Genomic DNA, 20,825 nt, shown 5'->3' on the forward strand with positions numbered 1-20,825 from the left:
AATTGGCAAGTAGGCTGTAGGGATTTCCAGATCCGTGCTGGCTATGTTAACTCCTTAAAGGAGGGAAAGACATGATTTCTAATTTAGAGTAGGAATTATCTTTATGAGAAAGGGCGAGGAGGAAAGAGTTCTCTTTTTCCAACCACCCTCATAACGTTTCTTCAAGGCTGAGGTTTTCTTCGTGTCTTGGTTCACAGCAAAAGAGACATGCTTGAAGCCACATTTTTTTCGGTACTATGTCAACAGTTTCTGAGACCATGATGTTGATAATTGGGGTGTATGTGTACATGTGTGCATCTGTGAGAGAGTGAGAAAGAGACCGTGTTTTCTCCAACCTCACTGATTACTACAAAATATACATATGTTTTAGCTAGGAGTTGTCAAATTATGGCCCATGGGCTAAACCTGATCTGCCGCCTGTTTTTGTACGGCCAAGAGCTAAGAATATTGTTTTACATTTTAAATGCTTGAAAAAAATTTTAATTTTATAACATATGAAAATTATATGAAATTCAATTTCAGTGTTTATAAATAAAGTTTTCTTGGTACACAGCCAATCCATTCATTTCTGTATTGTCTATGATTGCTTTCATTCTGTTATGGTAGAGTTGAGTATTTGCAGCTAAGTCTCTGGCCCACAGCTTAAAGAGTTTCTATTTGGCCCTTTATAGAAATCTGTCACCCCCTGGATGAGGCTATCTAAGGTGTAGTTTCAAAAATGGAAGCTTTAACCTATGTTTTTTAACCTTAGTTGCAATATTTATGGAAACATATGAATTTTGGAGAACAAGTGGGTTTAAAACATGACTTTTCATTTTTGAAAGCTGGGAAGGTTATAAATATGAGTCTTAGCTTCCTTCATTTATAGTCATATTAATAATTGAAAGAAATGATATTATATTACTAATGTAAAGAATTTTGTGTTTCACACACAGGCGATACACTCAAAACATTCTCTTTGCCTCCAAAATAAGGATAAAAGTAAAATTATTTTCTTTTACTGTCAAATTAAAACATAAACTAAGCTGTGTTCCTGGAATATTCTATTTGTGTTAACAATTAGGAATTGTACATAGAAGCACAGTACTCTCAGAAAATGTGGCTACCTTATATAACTCGTTTGGAAAAATGTCATTCTTTACTGAGAAATACTGTGCTTAATTAATTCTTGCTCCTAGGAGGTCAACTTGGGGCACTCATTATGGCCTTAATTGGTGATATAAATCCTCAGACCCCAGAGGAAAAACACATTGAGTGGTTAGTGGTCTCTGGCCTTTTGGGTGAGTGTGCACTGGTGCCAGCCTCATCTCAGAGAGTGACAGCTTCTGGTTTCATGGCTTCAGGTCTAGCCCCATTCATATTAGGTTTAAAGGCCAATGTGCAACAGCAAATAAATGCAATGACTCGTCCTGGTGTTTTGCATTGAACAGTGTGAGACAACCCACTACCTTCAGACTTGGAAAAATGTGTTTCTGTGAACTCCGGTTCTTTGTATTAAATTATATTCATTACACGGCCCATCTGGAGTCTCCTGCCAGGCCAAAAATCATCTTACAGACATTAGCAAAAGGAAGTTAAATGTAATTTTTTTTAATTGTATACTTTTCATTTCCATTTATTTTTTCCCTTTTATTGGAGAAAGCAGATGGAAAGGAAAGCAGGATCCTCTCTCTCACTCTGGTTCCCTTCGGGAACAGAGGCAGAGCATTCCTGGCTGCTGCTCCTCTCACACGTTGGCTTGAGGTGATGATGGGGCTGTCTAGATTCCGGGGATAATTGCTGGAAAGGTCAGGAGTTCAATTTGAAGCTCACACTGGTTGGGGTTGTGGAGTTTGGAGGGTAAGAACAGTGCAGTGGCTTACATTGGGCTTTCACTGAAGTGGGTTGCCACGAATTATATTTGACAGTGTGGAAATGAAACTCACAAATATCAGATATGATGCAGTTCAATTTTGTGTCTGGTTATTGACTTGAGTATTTTGCTGGGAGTTGTCTTTTCGCTGAATTTTGAGTCAAGGCACAAAGGGTCCATATTTGGGAGACTGGGCTTTCTTCAGCTCGTTGCATCTTACCAAACCAGCCATGTCTCACAAAAGGTATAGAACTAAGGCTTATATTGGAGACATGATGAATGTGTGTTCCTTTAGGAAGACACATGGAAGTCTCAAGTATCAGTGCCAGAAGGCATGTAGAGATCATTTCAGACTTGTGAAATGGAACTACAGAAATGACTCAACAGTTTGCCCAGAGTCTAAAGCCAGTTAAAGGAAGACAGTAGACTAGCCCAGAGCCCTTTGGACTTCTGCTTGGGTAGAAGTGGAAGTCACTTCAGCCATCCTACAGCCCTGGCAGAGGATATTTGGCAAACGAAGTCACTCTCCCATGCAAACTTCCACCCATCCATGTGAGCAAATACTTACTGAATGACAGGCAAGGTGCTGGATTTGGTGCCGAGGATACAAAAAGCTAGAGTTATGACAGGACTTCAACTTAATAAACTACATCATCACAATTCTGTAGTCATTATCTGTATATACCCTGCCATCATCTGCCACTTCACCCAAATGAATTCCTAAGTTGCTGAGTTTGGAAGGGTCTTTTAAATTTGGATAATGGTGAGGTACTTTTTGGCTGCATTCTGATATATCCAGCACATATGTGCATTTCCTGATGATGGACTTCAGGGACAATGGGAGAAGGGCTAATTTTGAATTTCTAATAATGAATCCTTGTATCCCTATGTATAATTTTATTTCTATTAGTTTCCAATAACAGATTATTAATTTTATATACCTAAGTATTTATTACTTAATTTTTCTTACTCTAAATATTTTTCTTAGATTAGGACAAGGTTTGGATTAGGTCAGGTATACCTGTTGGTCCAATCTGGAGGGATTTACATTGCTTTACAACACACCTGTGACTTGGAGAGGAGAGAGAGGAGGGATGCTGAACAAGTTCCCCTGCTCAGTCACACACATTCTCTCCCTTTGTGCTGGGATGGTGATGTGAAGTGTCTGGTGTCCCTGATGCAGTCAGCTAACAGCTTCCTTAAGGAGCCCGGCCCTGTGCTACCCTCAGTCGTGTTTGTCACAGTAACAGACACACATTACAGATGTAAATAGCAACTCCAGGTTTTCCCTTCCGTGGAAGTGTGTTAAAGTGGTGTCCACTAAATGGGTTACTTTGGCTTTAAATAATAGACCCCATCGCTTCTCTGTTCCTCAGCGTGTGATGTGGTTTCACCTACCACTCTCCGCTTTCAACAAAGCAGATAAGGTATCAACACAATTAAAAGTGAAAAATAATCTGTCTGCTTTGCCGGTAGTGAATGCTTACAGAACACACACTGATACAATAGATTTTCAATAATTTATGTCCGGCACTTTTTTTTTTTTTCAATCTGTAAATGAGGACACCTAATGCGGAATGGCTGGCATGACACTCTATCCTTCCCCCATTAAGATAACAAGATGAGAGCCTATGATTCAGATCAGTGTATTTTTGGAGCTTTGCATGGATAAAATCAAAATGAAAAGAGATGATGTTCTGAAATACTTTGGGTAAGCAAGCTCATAAAAGCCATTTGGAAACCTGAAATTACGGATTAATTCAGAATCTCCTTCTGAGGCGCTCCTAAAAGTCCTTTCTGTTTTCTTGGCAGGATGAAAGCATTACTTTTGTGTCACTGCCTGGTGCTTTCACGGGGTCTATTCTAATGCTCACTAAGGTGTCATGCTCTGTTCTGATGTGTCTCTTGTAGCCATCTTTGGTCTGAACCAAGTAAACTTTAGGTGATCTTGAACCAAGTAAACTTCAGATGATGTTGAAAACAAATAGGAATTAATATATGAAGCTCTGTATCTTCCCTCTATAGATATGTTAAATCTCAAGGTACAAGGGTAATGTGATTCATGGCTTATTTTCCAGCCTGGAGGGAGTGGTTGGTCCAATCTGGAGGGATTTATTCAGCTGCTGTAACTATTACTGACAGTATGGGGAATTGGCCTCACAAATCCCCAAAGTCTAGGGACTGCTATCCTACAGAAACAAAACTGCTAAGCTGTTAGCAAAAGGTGGTTCAGATCTTTGGTGGTTAAATGTAGTTGAATCATGATTTATGCCCCCCCCGCCCCGCTCTTTTCCTACACCTGCCTGTGAACGTCTCCTAATTATTCATTTGAGAAAACTCTGAATAAAAATATCGATCTTGAATATGTGTGTGTTCCAAGGAAGAAGGCCAGCCATGTCTAAGGAAATGTTCAGTCCTGTTTCATCTAAGGAAAATGATTCCCAAATTTCATCCACAGGCAGATGCTCAGGAGAGACTGAAGTGCTTTTGGATGAGTTCAAAATAAACACTCCCTCCTAAGCGATCTCTTTTGTCCTTCTGGAGAAAACGAGCAGGGCAAATGACATTCTGTGGAATGATCACCTGAGGAAAGCAAAATTAGGTTGAAACAGCCCCAAAGCTTCTAGATGAGGCTTCCTGGCCCAGGGGCAGGATCTGACACCCCATCTTTTGGAGTGGGTTATAACATCAGGGACCACCATCCGTTAACAAGCCCATCCTGGGCAGCAGAAAGCTTTGTGGAGCCAGATGGGAAGTAGCCACTGAGGAGAAAAATGTAATTTTGATACAGGAAATAGAAGAAGAACAGTACAGCTTTTCACTCAAGATATATGTTTCTTCTGTCTAAAGCCAGCAATTTTGGAAAATGAAGCGAAGAGTTTAAAAATAAGGGCTCTGTCAGGGAAAATAAAACAGGTCTCCCTACATCCATTTGGCTGCCTTTAATTGAAAACTGGAGAACAATCTAACTAATTGGCAGGTACCTCTTTTATTATGGAGACTGTTTTTCCCCTTCTCTCCAGTGTAGTCAAAAGGCTGTTCCTCTTTTTATCAACTAAAGTCAGGTATGAAATGGAAAAGCAGAGAGGTAACACTTAAAAAATTAATTGTGTCTGTTCTGCTAAATGTTCTCCTACAAAACAACTTCAGAAAGTGCAAAACTTAAGGTCTCTGAAACAGCAGCAGCTCCAGGAGTGTATTTTCATATACCATGGTGCTTAGGTGGAAGCTATAATGTGTTAATTGCAGACAAATTCATGTTGTTTAAAAGAACTTTTTCTTTTGCATTGGGGACCTATTTAATTTCAAATCTTGGCACTGTGCTGACATAATATAGCTACTTTAATTTTAAGGATCAAGAAAGAGGAGCCTGTGGGTGAAATTTGAGCCTATTTTTTTGCTAATTTGGAATAAGAAAGAGGGGAATTTGGGATAAATCATTAAGTTAACGTTGCTGCCTGAATTTATTATATTAGAGTTTTACCAATGAAAATATCACTTCCTTTTTCCTTTCCTTGCATATAAAGCATTTTGGTTTAAATTTAGGTTTCTTTGCTGATCTTTCTTTTCTTCCCTTTCCTTCTACATGGAATATCCATATGATATTATTTTTTAATTATAAAAGTTGCACTACTCCATCACAAAAAAGATTGTTACATCCCTGCCTGCAAAGGACTCCTGTTTTGAAGGAGAAAGAGACACAAAGATCAATTGTTGCACTGTTGTAGAGTGAGTGGTCCAACAGCATATGCTGGTCGTGGGGGCTTGGTGGGAGCCTGACCCCTCTTGGGGGCTGTGTCTTGTAGCATGAGCAGTCCTGAGCCAAAGGACAAGGTGAGGAAGGGACTTTCAAGTCATAGGGCCTGTGGAAAGGCACCGAGCAGGGAGAGAACACTCTAGGTTTGGGGGACCTGGGTAAGCATGACTGGACAAAGGCATGAACAACTTTGAGGGGCAGGTGGGCTTTAAACCATTTCATCGCTGATGTTGGTGTGTAGAGGTCGATACTCTTAGCATTATCAGGCATCAGCCTGGACTCACCACAGCTTTTCCACACAAGGACAGAATCCATTTTGAGAGCTGGAGCTTAAGTAATATTTTCTCAATAAACTTCGTGAGATTTTTGCACTGTCAGAGCAGCGTCTGTGGTGAAGAGAAGCAGAAGGCTACATCCAATAAATCCCTGTTATTTTTCAGTTGTCAGACTTGACTTCAATGTAAATACCTGACTAGCTTTCCTACTCCCATTCTCATATACTCTATGATTTTTTCCTTTTTATTCCAGGGTCAGGATGGAACCATGTATAAGTGAGAAAAATTCCAGTGAGAAGATCCCAACATGGCCCTGAAAATTAAATAGACTTGGGAAAATGCACCAAGTTATAGACAAGCATTTATTTTCTGTACTAATTTAGGTCCTTAACATCATAAAGCAATACAAGTACATCATAATTATATGGGTCTGTGAGAGACCTTTGAATTATGCAATATGCAGCATTGCCATGGTGATGTGCCTTGCCGTCAACCAGCATGTTATGATAGAGCCATATTCTGGTTTTGTTAATGGCAAAATGTTGCATACCAAACTTCCAAAAGAGATTTTACAATTCATGCTCTTTGGTAAAGAGTTTCAATATATTTGAGCATGTTTTGGTTCTCTCTCCTTCTGCTTACCATTTTTTCCCCCCTTTTCAGTACGGATAAGAAAATTTAATCTGGGTCCAGATGAGATTTAGTAATTAATGTGCAAAGCAGCTGGGGTCCACCAACTCCTGGGCTGTAGCTGAGCAACTATTTTGTTGCTTTTTTTTTTTCAATAAAATAATTGAAAATTTAAAACTTAAAATTCATTGGCTTCTTGCCCTGTTATACTTAGAGTAATCCTGATAATAGATTGGTAACTATGGATGTTACCAAGGAAGGGCACAAAATAACTGACCCAAGTAATTTAGAAAACAGATGTCTTTAGTTGGTTCAAATTCTCAAGACCAGATTTAAAGAAAGCATGTGGAGAAGAGCAAAATCTTCCATTTTAGAGGCTTCGTTTCCTCCTGTCATACAGTTTTTCTTCCTGCCACATCTTAATTCAAACTCTTGAGAAGAGATAAAGTAGTTCCCAAGATAACATATTTATGATATTTAGCCTACTGCACAGAAATTCCTTTGGATAACTACTCAACCTCATACTCTTTCCCTTCTTTCTAAGTCACCTTTATTTTGGTGGCTCCCAAGTAGTGGTCAGAGACACCTAGGGGATTTAAGATGAGCTTTTATTATTATTTTTATTTATTTATTTATTTATTTTTTTGAGACGGAGTGTGGCTCTGTCGCCCAGGCTGGAGTGCGGTGGCCGGATCTCAGCTCACTGCAAGCTCCGCCTCCCGGGTTCATGCCATTCTCCTGCCTCAGCCTCCCAAGTAGCTGGGACTATAGGCGCCTGCCTTGTCGCCTGGCTAGTTTTTTGTATTCTTTAGTAGAGACGGGGTTTCACCGTATTAGCCAGGATGGTCTCGATCTCCTGACCTTGTGATCCGCCCGTCTCGGCCTCCCAAAGTGCTGGGATTACAGGCTTGAGCCACCGCGCCCGGCCAAGATGAGCTTTTAGATATCCTCTTGAAACCGTGCCTAGATATGTGTGCTATTTCAAAGGAAATTTATCCAGTTTCAAAGAAGTTCTTTGTGTTCTCTTGGCTTCTCCCACTCCCCCTGCACCCCCCACCCCCAAGTCCCTTTTACACTAGAGAAATAAAGCCCAGTAGTAAAACATAAAAGCCCTCCTGAAAGGTTTTTCTTTCTAGCTCTTACTCAGGTCGTGGATTTTCTCAGAGGCATCCCAAGGGAATCCTGTGGGAGAATGAGTGTGCTTGCAGTGAACTACTTAATTCTGTCTGATCTACAGTCTTTAAAGTAGACGTTAGGTCAACCAGAAGAGAAGAGAGACTATCCAAGACTGCCACATCCTCATAAAGGAAAAAGAGGTGGAACACTTTTGCTGTAGATGGTATTCTATAGCCTGGACTGACTACATAATTTGCAGGACTTTTTGCAAAATGAAAATGCTTATCTCTTATTCAAAAATTATTTAGGGCTGAGCACGGTGCCTCATACCTGTAATCCCAACACTGTGGGAGACCAAAGCAGGCAAATCACTCAGGGCCAGGAGTTCAAGTCCAGCCTGGCCAACATGGTGAAACCCTGTCTGTACTAAAATTACAAAAATTAGCCAGGCATGGTGGCAGGTGCCTGTGATCCTAGCTACTCGGAAGGCTGAGGCACAAGCATCGCTTGAACCCAAGAAGCAGAGGTTGCAGTGAGCCAAGATTGTACCACTGTACTCCAGCCTGGGCAACAAAGTGAGACTCTGTCTCAAAAATAAAATAAAAAAATAAAATTATTTTGAATTTTAGGACAGTGACAGCACAGCAGTAAACAAAGCCCCGGGCCCTTAGGTGCAAGGTCCTGAGGGACTGCATAGTCACATGCCCTGCCCAGAACACAGTTCTTCACTTTTTGAAGACAATTTAGCAGTGTTTACTTGCCTTATGAAACTTGCTCCCTGAAAATTTTGTTTTGAGATAGTTGATCACAAAACCTGGTGGACTTGCTGCCTACCGATTAAAGTGGGGTTATGATAATCAGACCTATATGATACCTGGTCATTTAAAACAATATGTTATCCAAGGTCATGTTTTGGAAATAGAAAAAGATATATTTTCACCTAAATTAAAGGACATTTTATCCAACTGAGTAATCTCTCCTTACTACTGGTTTCCAGTTTACATTACCTAGTAACATTTCTTCCCTGGCTCATGTTCCTCTAAAATAAAGAACATTGTGAACTGAATACATTGGCTTCATGCCCTTCCTGGGACATCATAGACTTTGGAAGTTTAGACCTTGATGTCTGATGATGTGAGTTCAGGTTCTCAGTTAAGAACATGGGCCACCTTTTCATTGGTATTCTCAGGGAGTTTTAATTAATTGGGGATTAAAAGGATTGAGAGCTGTTGTCTCTGGGTCTAACAGAGGTTCAGCTGTCAAGGGTTCACTTGACAAAATCCAGGAAAATACTATAATCATATTCTTCTCGAAAGATTTGCTTTCACAGTGATGATGTTTTGATAAATCTGTAATCTCTGCCTTTTTTAGGACATTTTTCTATGCATATTTCCAAAATTCAGGCTTTCTTTTCTAATGGTAAGAGTAAGTGTGCTGAGGAAGCTTCTAGACCAAGGGAATTGAAAGGAGACCTTTAGGCCTAAAATACATGGTCAAGTTCTCTGAAAGGCCAGAAGGTACCCTCCAAGTTAGCAGGCAAGAGGTGCTTATAGACCAACAGACCTTATAGAAGCCACGGCTATACCTTTACTAAATCCCCAGCACTGGAACCGTGTCCTGGTGGGGATTTATTACCTTTTTTTAAAAAAAAACAAAATAAACAGCTCTGAGCTTTTGCCCTTGAGACAACTCAGCTTTCTTGTTTGGAGTATAGATTTGGTCTTTTTCTTTTTTGTGTCCCAGAGTTTGGCCCCCTCTAACTTGACTTGTTCAGTGTTCTTTTCATTGCATTTATGTCCACCCTCCCTGCATAGAAGGAAACTCGCTGTCATCAAAATAATAGGCTGTTTTTCTACTTTCTCCCTCCCTCTCACCCATTGTCTTTCAGTGGGGTGAAAAGGTCTTCACTTTTCTCTTTCTCGCCCCAAATTTTGCTATTAATAACTTCTCAGACGTTGTCACGCACAAACTTCCACTCACTCCGGAGGGTGTTTTTTGTTTGTTTAAGGCAACGTGTTTCCTGGTTTAAAACCCGTGTTTCCCAGAGTAGCTGTGATGGGATTATTCCACACTCACCTCCTACTGGCAGCATTTACTACTGGCTGGAAATGAGCATTACTGGCAGTTTTCTGCTGGCCTGGGGTCACACTGCACAGAGTTCCAGCCTGCTGCATGGCTGAATGACTACCTGGTCTGGTCATTTGGTTACTTTTTTATTCAGATGAGGTTAGAATCTTTTAATGACTGAGGAAAATATGACTAAGTAATGCTTTTCCTTCTTTTGCTCTAGAAGGAGAAATTATTCTTTTGAACTTTGCATGGGATAGAAATTAACTCTGCAATAACCCAGCTCACATAGATGTACTTTCCACACCACTTTTTGGATGGATTCCCCTGATCCAATGCTTTTTACAACTAAATATAGTGCCAAATTGCCTTAAAATTTTTTTTTTAATCTTTTACTTAGTTCCTTTCTTCAAACAATCCTGACACATTCCACACGTTAAACCTGATGTCAATGGCTCTAAGGCTAAAAAATAACTTCCATTCAAAACACCACAGTATGAATTCTCACAAGCAAATGTGTGATTAAATATGAGTCAGCAGATTGCACTGTTATTTTAGAAAGCAAGGATTCTTGGACTACGTTCCTGCCTAGACTCAAGGGCAGACTCAGGGTATTAGGTATTTGTATTGATTCCCAGAGCTCAATATCTACTTCAGATAGATATGTGACGAAGTCAATGAATCACAGCTTCCCGGACAATCCTGGCAGAATATAATTCAGCCCTCTACTGCACAGACAAGTACAGTGTCTCTCTAGTAAACACGTGGCACGGCCTTTAAGATCTTCCCCGGTTTAAACATTAGCCCCCTCTTCCAGCTGTATCTTACCCCCCCCCCCCCCCCCCATCATTTACATCTCTGCCAATGTGGACCACTGGCTGTTCCTTGCGCTTTCTTACTCCTGACCTCTGTTGCTTACCCATAATATTCTTGGGGGAAAGCTTGCCTTTCCAATTCTATTTTTTCACTAGAGCTGAGATCAAGTGCCAGTTTTCCTCCCTTCTAACTCCTTTGAATTCCTAAGGCCTTTATTTGCTCAATAAATATTTTATGTGTCTACAATATGTGGATCAGGCACTACAGTGGACACTTTTTCACTTTCTGCTTCCATAAAAGTTCTTATCACAATGCTTGGTGGCATCTTACATAGTGTTCACTTGACTTATTTTTTCTTCTATACTGAGAAAGGACAGGAACCACCTATGTATACTCCAAGAAAGCTTACCACATCTACTCTAATTGGCATTGAGTGAATGAATCAAAAAGTGGACAATTAAATATAGAGATGGCCTTTGGTATCATGAAGTTGTCCATCCCCAAGAGCCTATATTGTTTAGAGGTTGGACACTGTCCTATACTATTTGGGGATCTTTAATTTAAACATAGAATGTATATGGGAAATTGTTCAGAAAAAAGCTTTGAGGAAAGAAGTTTTGTCAATAACAGTAGCTGCTATTCATTGGATGGCTGCTATGTGGCCAGATTGTGCTAACACTTTGCATGCATTCCCTCTTCAGATACACACAGTTCTCTCATGAGGTACTTTGTCATTCTTTTTTTTTTTTTTACAGATGAGGAAATTGAGGTCTTAATATAACTCACTCAGGGTCATACAGATAGTAAGTGGCCGAGTCACAGTTCAAATCCACGTGTGCCTGAACTAGACAATTCACTAGACGAGTATCTAAACCAACAGAAATCATCCCCTGTGGAAGATAGTGGAGATTATTGTGTGTGATAACATCTGAGAATTAGAAGGTGAAACAGGGTTCATGTGCAGAGAAAAAAAAAATCTAGAGCAACAATTTGAGGGTATCAGAGGAGGGAAGATGGCCTAACCCAATTCCATATCAAAATATGCAGGAGTGCAGGGAGATGAGCCACTTTGCTCCATGTCCTTTCTTGATTTGTGATTTAAGATGAGTCCATCAAGAAAATTATAAATTTGATGTATAGGATATTTAGGTATAAAAAAGACAGTTATCCCTCCTTTTGATTTTTGCTTCTTTCTGCACTGTAGATAGTAGGGGTGACTGGGAACAGTGGTACTTCATACCCTCAGGGAGACAGAAGCAATCTGAGTCAGATATGGGCGTTCCATAATTACTGCTAATACATGAACCAAATGACTCTAATGCATGTATAGCCTTCTCCACCATGTGAGTTTTCTTTTCCTTTTGGTTGTACCTCAGTTCTTTGATAACAGCAGTCAAAGGGCATGAGGTAGGAAAGTTGAAAAATCCACGGTTAGAAAATGCTTGACTCAGTTTGTAACACAGATCTGTCTTTCCGATCTCGGTAATTGGTGTTCATTGTGTTAACGGCTTTAACTATTAATCAACAACAGAAGTCATGACTAATCAAGCCATGGCTAATAAAGAAAAATCATAATTAACCAACAAAAATTAGGATTAAGCAACAGAATTCATTATTAAGCAACAAAACTCATGTTTGACCAACAGAATTCATGATTAGCCAGCAGAAGCTATGATGTATAACAAAAGTCATAGTCAACGTGCACAAGTCACAGTTATAGCCAACAGAGGCCCTGACTGACCTGATTCCAACTCAAATCAGTGGGTCTGCTACTAACAGCTGAGAAATCTTATTGTTTAATTTCTTAAATACAGATGATATCATCCTCAAGGAATACATTTAAGAAACTAAGGTATAATCCAAGACGGTTACTCTGGCTCTGGTTATAGCTAGGACTTCATCAACAATTACAATTACGATTACAGTTATAATTACAATTGACTAACAATTGTTAGTCAACAATTATTAATTGAATATCTTCTGTGTGTCAGGTTCTGTCCCAGCCCCGAGCTATTCAGCTGGTGTGTCCCAACAAAATTTATTAGGTGTTGAAAAATTGAAACACTTTCCTGCCAGTTTCTGCCTGGCCATTGCCTTGGGTCTTCCCTCCCTCCATCCAGCTGTACTTACTTAGTTCCAGGGAGGTCTATTTGGCACTGCCTGGAGGCCACCTTGGGTCCACCAAGTTGTCAGCTCAGGTTCCTAGGAACCAGCCTTTACACCTATCCTACTCCCCTGTCAGGGAGACATGGATATCAGCAAGGAAGATGGCACACTTGGTGGCACTGTGACACCTTAATGGAGAAATGCACAATGCCTATTGGTCTCCCTGAGGCTGTGGCCACCAGCCACAGGTTGGCATTCCCCCATGTCACCTATGTAACCTCTAAAGCAGACAGTACTATTGTTTAAGACTTTAAGTATCACCCTTGAATAGGTATAACATGGAAGGAAAAGCAAAATACCATGGTTGCCTAGGAGAGGAAGCACCCATGTAGGCTTAGATCAGTCAGAGAAGGCTTCCTGGCCAAGGTGACCTCATAGAATTTTCCTGGGTTTACTGAGAAAAGGAAGTTCCCAGAAAATGAAAGAGTAAAATTATGGTGTCAGCAGTTCCAGACTTGATAGCAGAAAACCAGGTGGTGTTTTTTTGTTTGTTTGCTTGCTTTTTGAGATGGAGTTTCACTCTTGTTGCCCAAGCTGGAGTGCAATGGCACAATCTCAGATCACTGCAACCTCTGCCTCCCGGGTTCAGGCGATTCTCCTGCCTCAGCCTCCCGAGTAGCTGGGATTACAGGAATGCGCCACTACACCTGGCTAATTTTGTATTTTTAGTAGAGACGGGGTTTCTCCATGTTAGTCAGGCTGGTCTGGAACTCCCAACCCTCAGGTGATCCACTCGCCTTAGCCTCCCGAAGTGCTGGGATTACAGGCGTGAGCCACCGCGCCTGGCTGAAAACCAGATCTTAAGACTTCTAGCCACAATCACTTGGGATAGTATTGAAAGATTCCAACTTCAGTCCAGCACAGATACCTGCCTGAGGCCCTCAGTGAGGTGCTGCAATGACTCAGTTCTAAGACAAATATAAAAGCCCTCATGATGGTGTCCTTTAAGCCCCAGGCTGGTTTCCAGAAGTTGCTATTCTTGCCCATGCAGGTGGATGGTCCCTCTTCCCTTAGTCTGCAAATACTACCTCTTCTTTCGCCAATTTCTTTGCCCACAGAAACTCCCCAAGTCTCACTCTCTAGCTACCCAACACATCACTTCCTGGTGTTAATTTGTGACTAGAGAGGACCTTACAAGTAAACTGCCCAACCCCTCATTCAGGGAAAGAGACAGCTTAGTCCCACATGGTTGTGCCTCGCTCAAGGCCTCTCAGTGACCATGAGGAGATTGCAGCCCAGGCGTTCAACTCCTAATCCAGGGCTGGACCTGTCCTACCTCTGCTCTCTCCTCTCAGGTTGCTCCTCCAAATGGGACTGAATTCATCCTCTGTACATGCTCAACTTTTGAATCTCCTCTCCTCCAGATGTGTCTACCCATCCCTTGGCTTCAATAACTATCCCAAACTTTGTTGCGAAGTTTAAGGCGTCTAATTTTAGGTGGGGCAGATCCATGGCTTTAAATCAGTCACATAATAAGAAGCTTATTTGTTTCTCTGAATTCCTCAAACAGAAAATCTTGAGTCAGTGCTGATGTGTGTCTCATGCTTGCCAAGCTCCCTTTTCAGCAAGAAGTGAGGAGGGCTGGGGCTCCTGGCCTGCAGCAGACACAGTGCCTAGTAGGAGTGAAATGACATCTGATTATTGTATTGTTTGCATTTCTCTTATTTCATGAGTACCTTCTAATATTGAGAGTTGATCTGGTTTTCCAAGTAAGCCAGAGAGAAATGGTTTCCACTTTAAATAGTTTGTTAAAAGGAGGAGTCAACCTCAATTGAAATCTTAGCTAAGTAAACTTTAGGTGTATGAGGATAACTGCCCTCACCCACCACATACACTGGGTCCTCAAAGCAGTGATCCAGAAGGGAGTGAGGTTAATATAACAATTCGTAATACCAATGAAGGAGGAGGAGAATTTGTACGATGCAAGCTTCCCTTTGGCTCGGAGGGCATGTCTGTTTACTCAACCCATGTATAAAAATACCTCATAGCATATATTTTAGTCAGCAAGTGTTCTACCATGATGGAAATGATTTACTGAAACTTAGACCTTCTCCTGAAATCCAGCCAAAAATCTGATTTGGAAAACCAAGAAGTCCTATTTAGTTTCTGCCGTCATTGTTACTGAACCACACTGACTGGGTAATTAGTGACATATAAAGTTCTTTCATTCTCTAGTCTTCCTTCATTTGAGCATCATGAGATTGTTTTTCTCGCCTTCCCGGTCACTCACTAAGTGTTTGCTGAACTGAGTATTTGGTTTTTAATAAATGAAGGGGGTCACCTTTGTCCCTATCTCATTTTCTTCCCACGTGTGTAAAGGACCATGTCTTCCATTGTGTCAGTGTTTCTCGGCAGAAGAGTGATGGAGGTTTCTGTAAACTGAGTTTCTGCATCTGGCAACAGAAGGTGGCCCGCAGTTATATTTTTTGTAGGGAAAGATATATTTTTAGGTGACCACTCTGCACAGATTCTGGGAGGATTTCACAGTATTGGTAACCTTTTAGATTCTAAGCATATTTGTAGCTCCAGAGGCACAAAAATAAGCTGTGTTTTCTTGGAAAATGTGTGTGTCTGGGACATGTGACAGGAGTTGCAACCTTAAACAAGATTTCCAGGCGCTTACAGTTGAACCATGCCAGTAAAAATATGCTTATTTAGACATTAAAATCCTAGGGTGCCCACGTAAGTATCCTAAACAATGTGTGTTACACGAGCATTCTTTGCTAATGTGCTTTAGCTTTGAGTGTTCTTAGCTCTGGCTCCCACAGTGTTAATGTACTGCAGGGAAAGTTGAACTCAGATGGTGGGTCTTAGTTTCTGTTCAACGCATTCGATGGTGTGTTTCTTACATTCAAGAGAGTAGTTTCTAGTGTTGATGTAAGCCACATCACAACTGGCAAGGTAGACTTCGTCACTCCTAATACTCATAGCGACGTGGAAGTTTTTCTTAGGCATTTAGAAGACAGAAAAGGCAGCAGGTATATCCTTCATGTATGTATTCAGCAAGCATTACTTGATCATCCATCGTCTGCAAAGCTGTACATAGAAACAGGGAAGACAAAGAGGAAGTTGGGGACCCTTGCTTCTGGAGCCTGAAGTCTGCTTTATTTTGTCGGTGTTTCACAGAAAATCAGGGTAAATTGCTTCTTTTGTCAAAATGTGATTTTCAAAAAGTTAAAAAGCAAAAAACTCATTCAAGTATTTAGTAAGCACATGCCAAAAATTATTTAGCTCATTGATGAAGGGAATAGTGGGATGACCAAGCTGGTTTAAAGGAAGATATGAGAAAGATATTCAGGTAGATAGAAAACAAGAGAGAAAGGAGTGAAGGAAAAGAGAATACCAGAATAAGATTGCAAAGTTAGATAGAAAATGGTTCATTTCCTACAAGGCAATAAAACAATAATATTTGGGGTTATTGTTCATCTGGTCAGAAATGTTTTGCACCTATACTAGATAAAAATTATGTGTAATTTACTAGTTTTCTACAGTCTGTAGAGAATCTGAGTCCAATCAATAGTAAATAGTAAGTCAAACAAAGTTATATTTCCTGTGAGTGTTAGATGACACTTAGGTGGGCTTGTCAGTCAATGCTGTAGTACATTACTACTCAATAGAGCTTTCTGCAATGATGAAAATATGCTATATATATGGTGTTTAATTATGGTAGCTATGGGCCAGATATGGCTATTGAGCATTTGAAATGTAGTTAATGTAACTAAGGAACTGAATTCTTAATTTTATTTACTTTTCATTAATTTTGATTTAAGTAACCTCATGTGACTAATGGGTACCATGTTGGACAACATAGCTCTAATATGCCATTAAATGGGCAGACACTCATTTTTATTTCTTGTTTCCAATTTTGGTTAATTTTTTAAAATTGTATTTTAAATCTTGTGAGAGGAGCTGTGTAAAAGAACTCAGAGAAGACTCCTTTGAAAAAACTAACTCTCGCATTAGGCAAATAATTTATTTTCTTTTTTCTCTTTCTTTTCTTTCCTTTCTTTTCCTTTTCTTTTCTTTTCTTTTCTTTCTTGTTGAGACAGAGTCTCACTCTGTCACCCAGGCTGGTGTATGGTGGCACAATCTCTGCTCACTGCAACCTCTGCCTCCCAGGTTCATGCAATTCTCCTGCCTCAGCCTCCCAAGGCTGGGATTACAGGCGTGCGCCACTGTGCCTGGCTAATTTTTGTATTTTTTTAGTAGAGACAGGGTTTCACCGTGTTGGTCAGGCTGGTCTCAAACTCCTTACCTCAAATGATCTTCCCGCCTCAACCTCCCAAAGTGCTGGGATTACAGGAGTGAGCCACCGCACCCAGCCAATAATTTCTTTTATTGGGTAAAAATCCTCATATATTGGGCTTCTTGGTAGTGGGCTGATCTGAAATTGTTCTGGTCAGCAAGGGAGCCAGTTAGGAAAGCTAAGCCTGTTTGGAGGGAACCCAACTCTGGTATTTTCCAAGTAAATCAGCTTGGAATTAATTTTCCTTTAGCAAGATAATAATGGTCATGTCTAGTTTTGATTAAAAGTGGCTTTTGGGTTTGCAACAAAGGGAGAAGCTCTTGATATCTCACGAGGATTTTAAGGTTTATGTAAGTTAACTTTTCTGGTGCCATCACTTCATTATGCAAAAAGAGCAATTAATGCATTGATAAGGTTGGCTTTGATTTCTGGCAAAGCTCATTTGCTTTACTGAGCTTTCTCATCTTCTTGCTTGCTTGCAGGGCTTTTTCCGCAGAAGTATTCAGAAGAATATGATTTACACTTGTCACCGAGATAAGAACTGTGTTATTAATAAAGTCACCAGGAATCGATGCCAATACTGTCGACTCCAGAAGTGCTTTGAAGTGGGAATGTCCAAAGAATGTAAGTGCAGTCTCAAAACCTTTTCCCTTTTCCTTATTTCTGTGATTTGCTCACCTTCCACAGTCATGTGGAATTCACACTTGACACTAATGATATCTTGCCAAAGGTAGGTGTGAATCGAGATGACATGAAAATGGGGATTGATATGGAGATTTTGAGATGAAACTTGACTGACAGTTGGTGGAAAGGCAGGAGTTAGGTGTCGTGGATGGCAGATTTGTATTCCAAAGCGTTGGCTAACTCGCTGTGGATCCCAGAGTCATTAGCAGTAACTCAAGCATATCGCACAGTCACATGGTGACTCCATTTCCCCATCTTGACAATGGACATAAGGATCTTCGCCTGTATCAGTAAGGATAAGATAAAATGATAGGCATGAATGTTAACAGTAGTCATAATTTGCCCTTTTTTTAGGTGGGAAGGATTTGGAATATACAGGCTTTAGTGTAAACAGAGTATATAAACACTGCAACAGATTTTACTCTCTCTCTTGGACATGTACAAATGTAGGGAATAAGAAAGTATTAGGTGGATGGCTTGGCTCAAGCAGGCCTGGGGATGTCATGGGGATATGTGCCCAGTGACACTCTTGAGGGACTTCTGCTCTTCCTGTCACTCTATCGCGGGGGGATTTTGGTGATGGCGTGCTGTGCACCTGTGAGCAGTGGGCTGGGTGCTGCGTGGGGACCCTGGAGATACCCGAGACATGGCTACTGCCTTCCAAGAGCGTGGGACAAAGAGCCAGTCACCCCCACCATGATCCTCTAATGGAGTTGGAGGAATTATGTTATGAATCAGGAGCTCTTAGATTTTGGAACTGGGAAACATGACCCTTGGGTGAAATGACTGAAGAGGGAAAGCTCCTAGAGCCAACCAGAGGCACTGCTCTGAGGGTGCCCAGCTGGGAACCTTGCCTCTGCTTGGAGCTGTTGCTCAGGGATTGTAGCAGATGTTTCTTGGTAGCCCACGCAGATACCTTTCCTAACTGTACTCCTGCACCTTCACCTTTCCTAACTGTACTCAGATTTTAGTTTTCTTTTATACCCGTTAGGTTTATATGCTTCAGAGAAAACTTCAGGGCTGGGATCCACTCAGTCAATTAAAGCCAATCAGCATATTTTGTGTTCCAACCACATGTGTGAACATGTAACCTAGGCTGGTTCAGTGAGAGGGAATTCAAGACTCGTGTGTAGAATATCAGGACAGAAGTACCCTTCCCTCTGTGCATGTGAACAAGGAAACAGGTAGCCACAAATACCCTGGTGGCCATCCTCCAATCCCCAGGGAAGTCAGCTGTAGCACAAAGCATGCACTGTAGATGGTAAAGTGGAAAGACAGAAATCAAGCTCGTAATAGCACCATTGAATTACTGAACCAGCCAGCCCTATGAAACCACTGCCTCCAGGTCGTTTTGTTATATTTGCCAAGAAGAACCCATTAAGGCTTTTAGAATGGACGTCTTGTTAATATTTAGAGTCCTCATGAATGAGAATGCAGTGGGTCATCAGACAGGAAAGCATCTTGCATGTGCCATTCCTTCTGGGAAGCTCTTTTTCCCCTAGGCAATTCCATCTGCAGGTGATCGGTCACTTGGCCACATTTCATCCAGTTCCTTTCCCTCCCTCTAAATTTTAGAGTCATTGAGTTACTCAAAATCCATACATTTGAAGATAGGAAGCTAACATTCAATTGGCTCAGGCTCTAAATGCTACCACTGAAGAGAAAGGTATGATAACCTGAAATAGCCAGATTATTCCTGTGTGTGAGATTCACAGGATGAACACCTACTGCTCCAGTTTTGGTCTGATGTTCTGTAGACATGGATGTCACACAGCATTTCTGTGGGAGAATTTCAGTTCAGGCTGAAATTATAAATGAGTAAGCCAGATGTGGTCTCAGGGAAAATCAGTACTTCTGCATTATTTTGTGTGGGCTGGAGACCCATTTCCTGCTTACATTACTTAAAACCCATATCCTGCTGCTCTGTAAAAACTGGCAGCTTGGTTGGCAATTAAAAAAAATAATGTTTACACCCACAGGAAAACTCTAGCATCAGCCCTCAAGGAGCTTATCACCTTAATTAGATTTAAAAATATAGAAATGGGAAGAAAATGGGATCATTATGTCCAAGTACACAAAATAAATATATTTTTGTTAAAAGGAAATTGAAGGGAAAGAAATAAACACTTGGAATATAGAGCTTGAGAGTCTAATAGGGTATTTTTAAAGTTGAAACAGAAGGAAGCAGGCAAATATGAGAATCAGTAACCAATTATACCACAGTATACGCAACTGAAATGAACCCAAGAATAATAGATACTCGTAGAATGTTAGAGGTGAAAAGGGATCTTAGAGATTGATTTTCACTCACCTCTCTCATTTGACATACAAGTACACTAGGACTCAGAAAGATGAAACGGTTTTCCCAGCTGTCCCAACTGGCTGAAGACATAACCAAGACTACAGTGAAGTCGGCCACCTCTCCTCCCCATGCCTTTTCTGCAATAGCAAGATTAGCAAGATTCACATTCCGTTCTAGCCATAGGACATGTCAGTTCATCTGTATGTGTCAGAATCCTTTAGATGAGAGTGATAGAAAACCCAGCCCAAGCTGGCTTAAGCTACAAAACTCTGCACATGTCACTGAAAAGTCCAGAGTAATATGCTGGATCCAAGGGCACATGTTTGTTTTCGGGGCATTGTTTCTTTGTCTCTCACAGCTGATTTTTGCTGTGCTGGCTTCATTCTCAGGAAGACTTTCCCCATGTCTGACAAAGAAGGGCACCAACAGCTCCAGGCTGATAATCTATTGACCCGTTAAAAAGAGAGACTCTTAGATCCCGATTGTTCCATCAAAGCCAAGGGACAGATTCTCAGTGGCCTAACTTGGGTCATGTGCCCCTCTATGAATGCATTGCTTTGGACGGGGGATAGAATATTGTGATTAGCCAGGTCTGGATTATGTGACAATATCTACAGCCCGGGATTGAGGTTGACTTCACCCAAACCATGTGGGCGGGGAGTGTGGAAGAAAATGTTCCTCAGAGGAGAATCAGAAAGACAGGAGGTAAAAACGACTTCATGTTCACCACGATTTGTCAGGTCCCACAGTGCTGTTCCCAAGGCACTCTTCTTTATGCTGTGGGAGAAAAAAGAAGGGTAAAAACTGGGAAAATTTAAGAATCATTATAGTAATAGCTAACTAGACAGGGTATTTTCTATGTGCCAAGTACTACATTAACCACTTTTTTTTTTTTTTTTTTTTGGTCACTCAGT

General features: G+C 40.9%; 1 protein-coding gene and 1 long non-coding RNA gene across 3 annotated transcripts in view; one reads left to right on the forward strand and one right to left on the reverse strand.

The window, feature by feature from the left end:
- The window catches only part of RARB (retinoic acid receptor beta), a 550,096-nt gene that overhangs the window by 434,609 nt on the left and 94,662 nt on the right, over positions 1-20,825 (forward strand). For both annotated transcript variants that reach the window (XM_017893406.1, XM_017893407.1), the window contains one exon: positions 17,408-17,549. In XM_017893406.1, coding sequence (XP_017748895.1) covers positions 17,408-17,549 — 142 coding nt within the window. The remainder of the gene's footprint in view (positions 1-17,407; positions 17,550-20,825) is intronic.
- LOC108543074 (uncharacterized) overlaps positions 17,557-20,825 on the reverse strand; it is a 12,573-nt gene continuing 9,304 nt past the window's right edge. Inside the window, exons 2-4 of the long non-coding RNA XR_001889450.1 lie at positions 20,639-20,688; positions 19,921-20,048; positions 17,557-17,891 (exon numbers count right to left, since the gene is read on the reverse strand). This is a non-coding gene — a long non-coding RNA (uncharacterized LOC108543074). The remainder of the gene's footprint in view (positions 17,892-19,920; positions 20,049-20,638; positions 20,689-20,825) is intronic.

This window comes from Rhinopithecus bieti, unplaced genomic scaffold (genome assembly GCF_001698545.2).
Source record: "Rhinopithecus bieti isolate Rb0 unplaced genomic scaffold, ASM169854v2 scaffold_23460, whole genome shotgun sequence".
In the NCBI taxonomy this organism is placed as follows: Eukaryota; Metazoa; Chordata; class Mammalia; order Primates; family Cercopithecidae; genus Rhinopithecus; species Rhinopithecus bieti.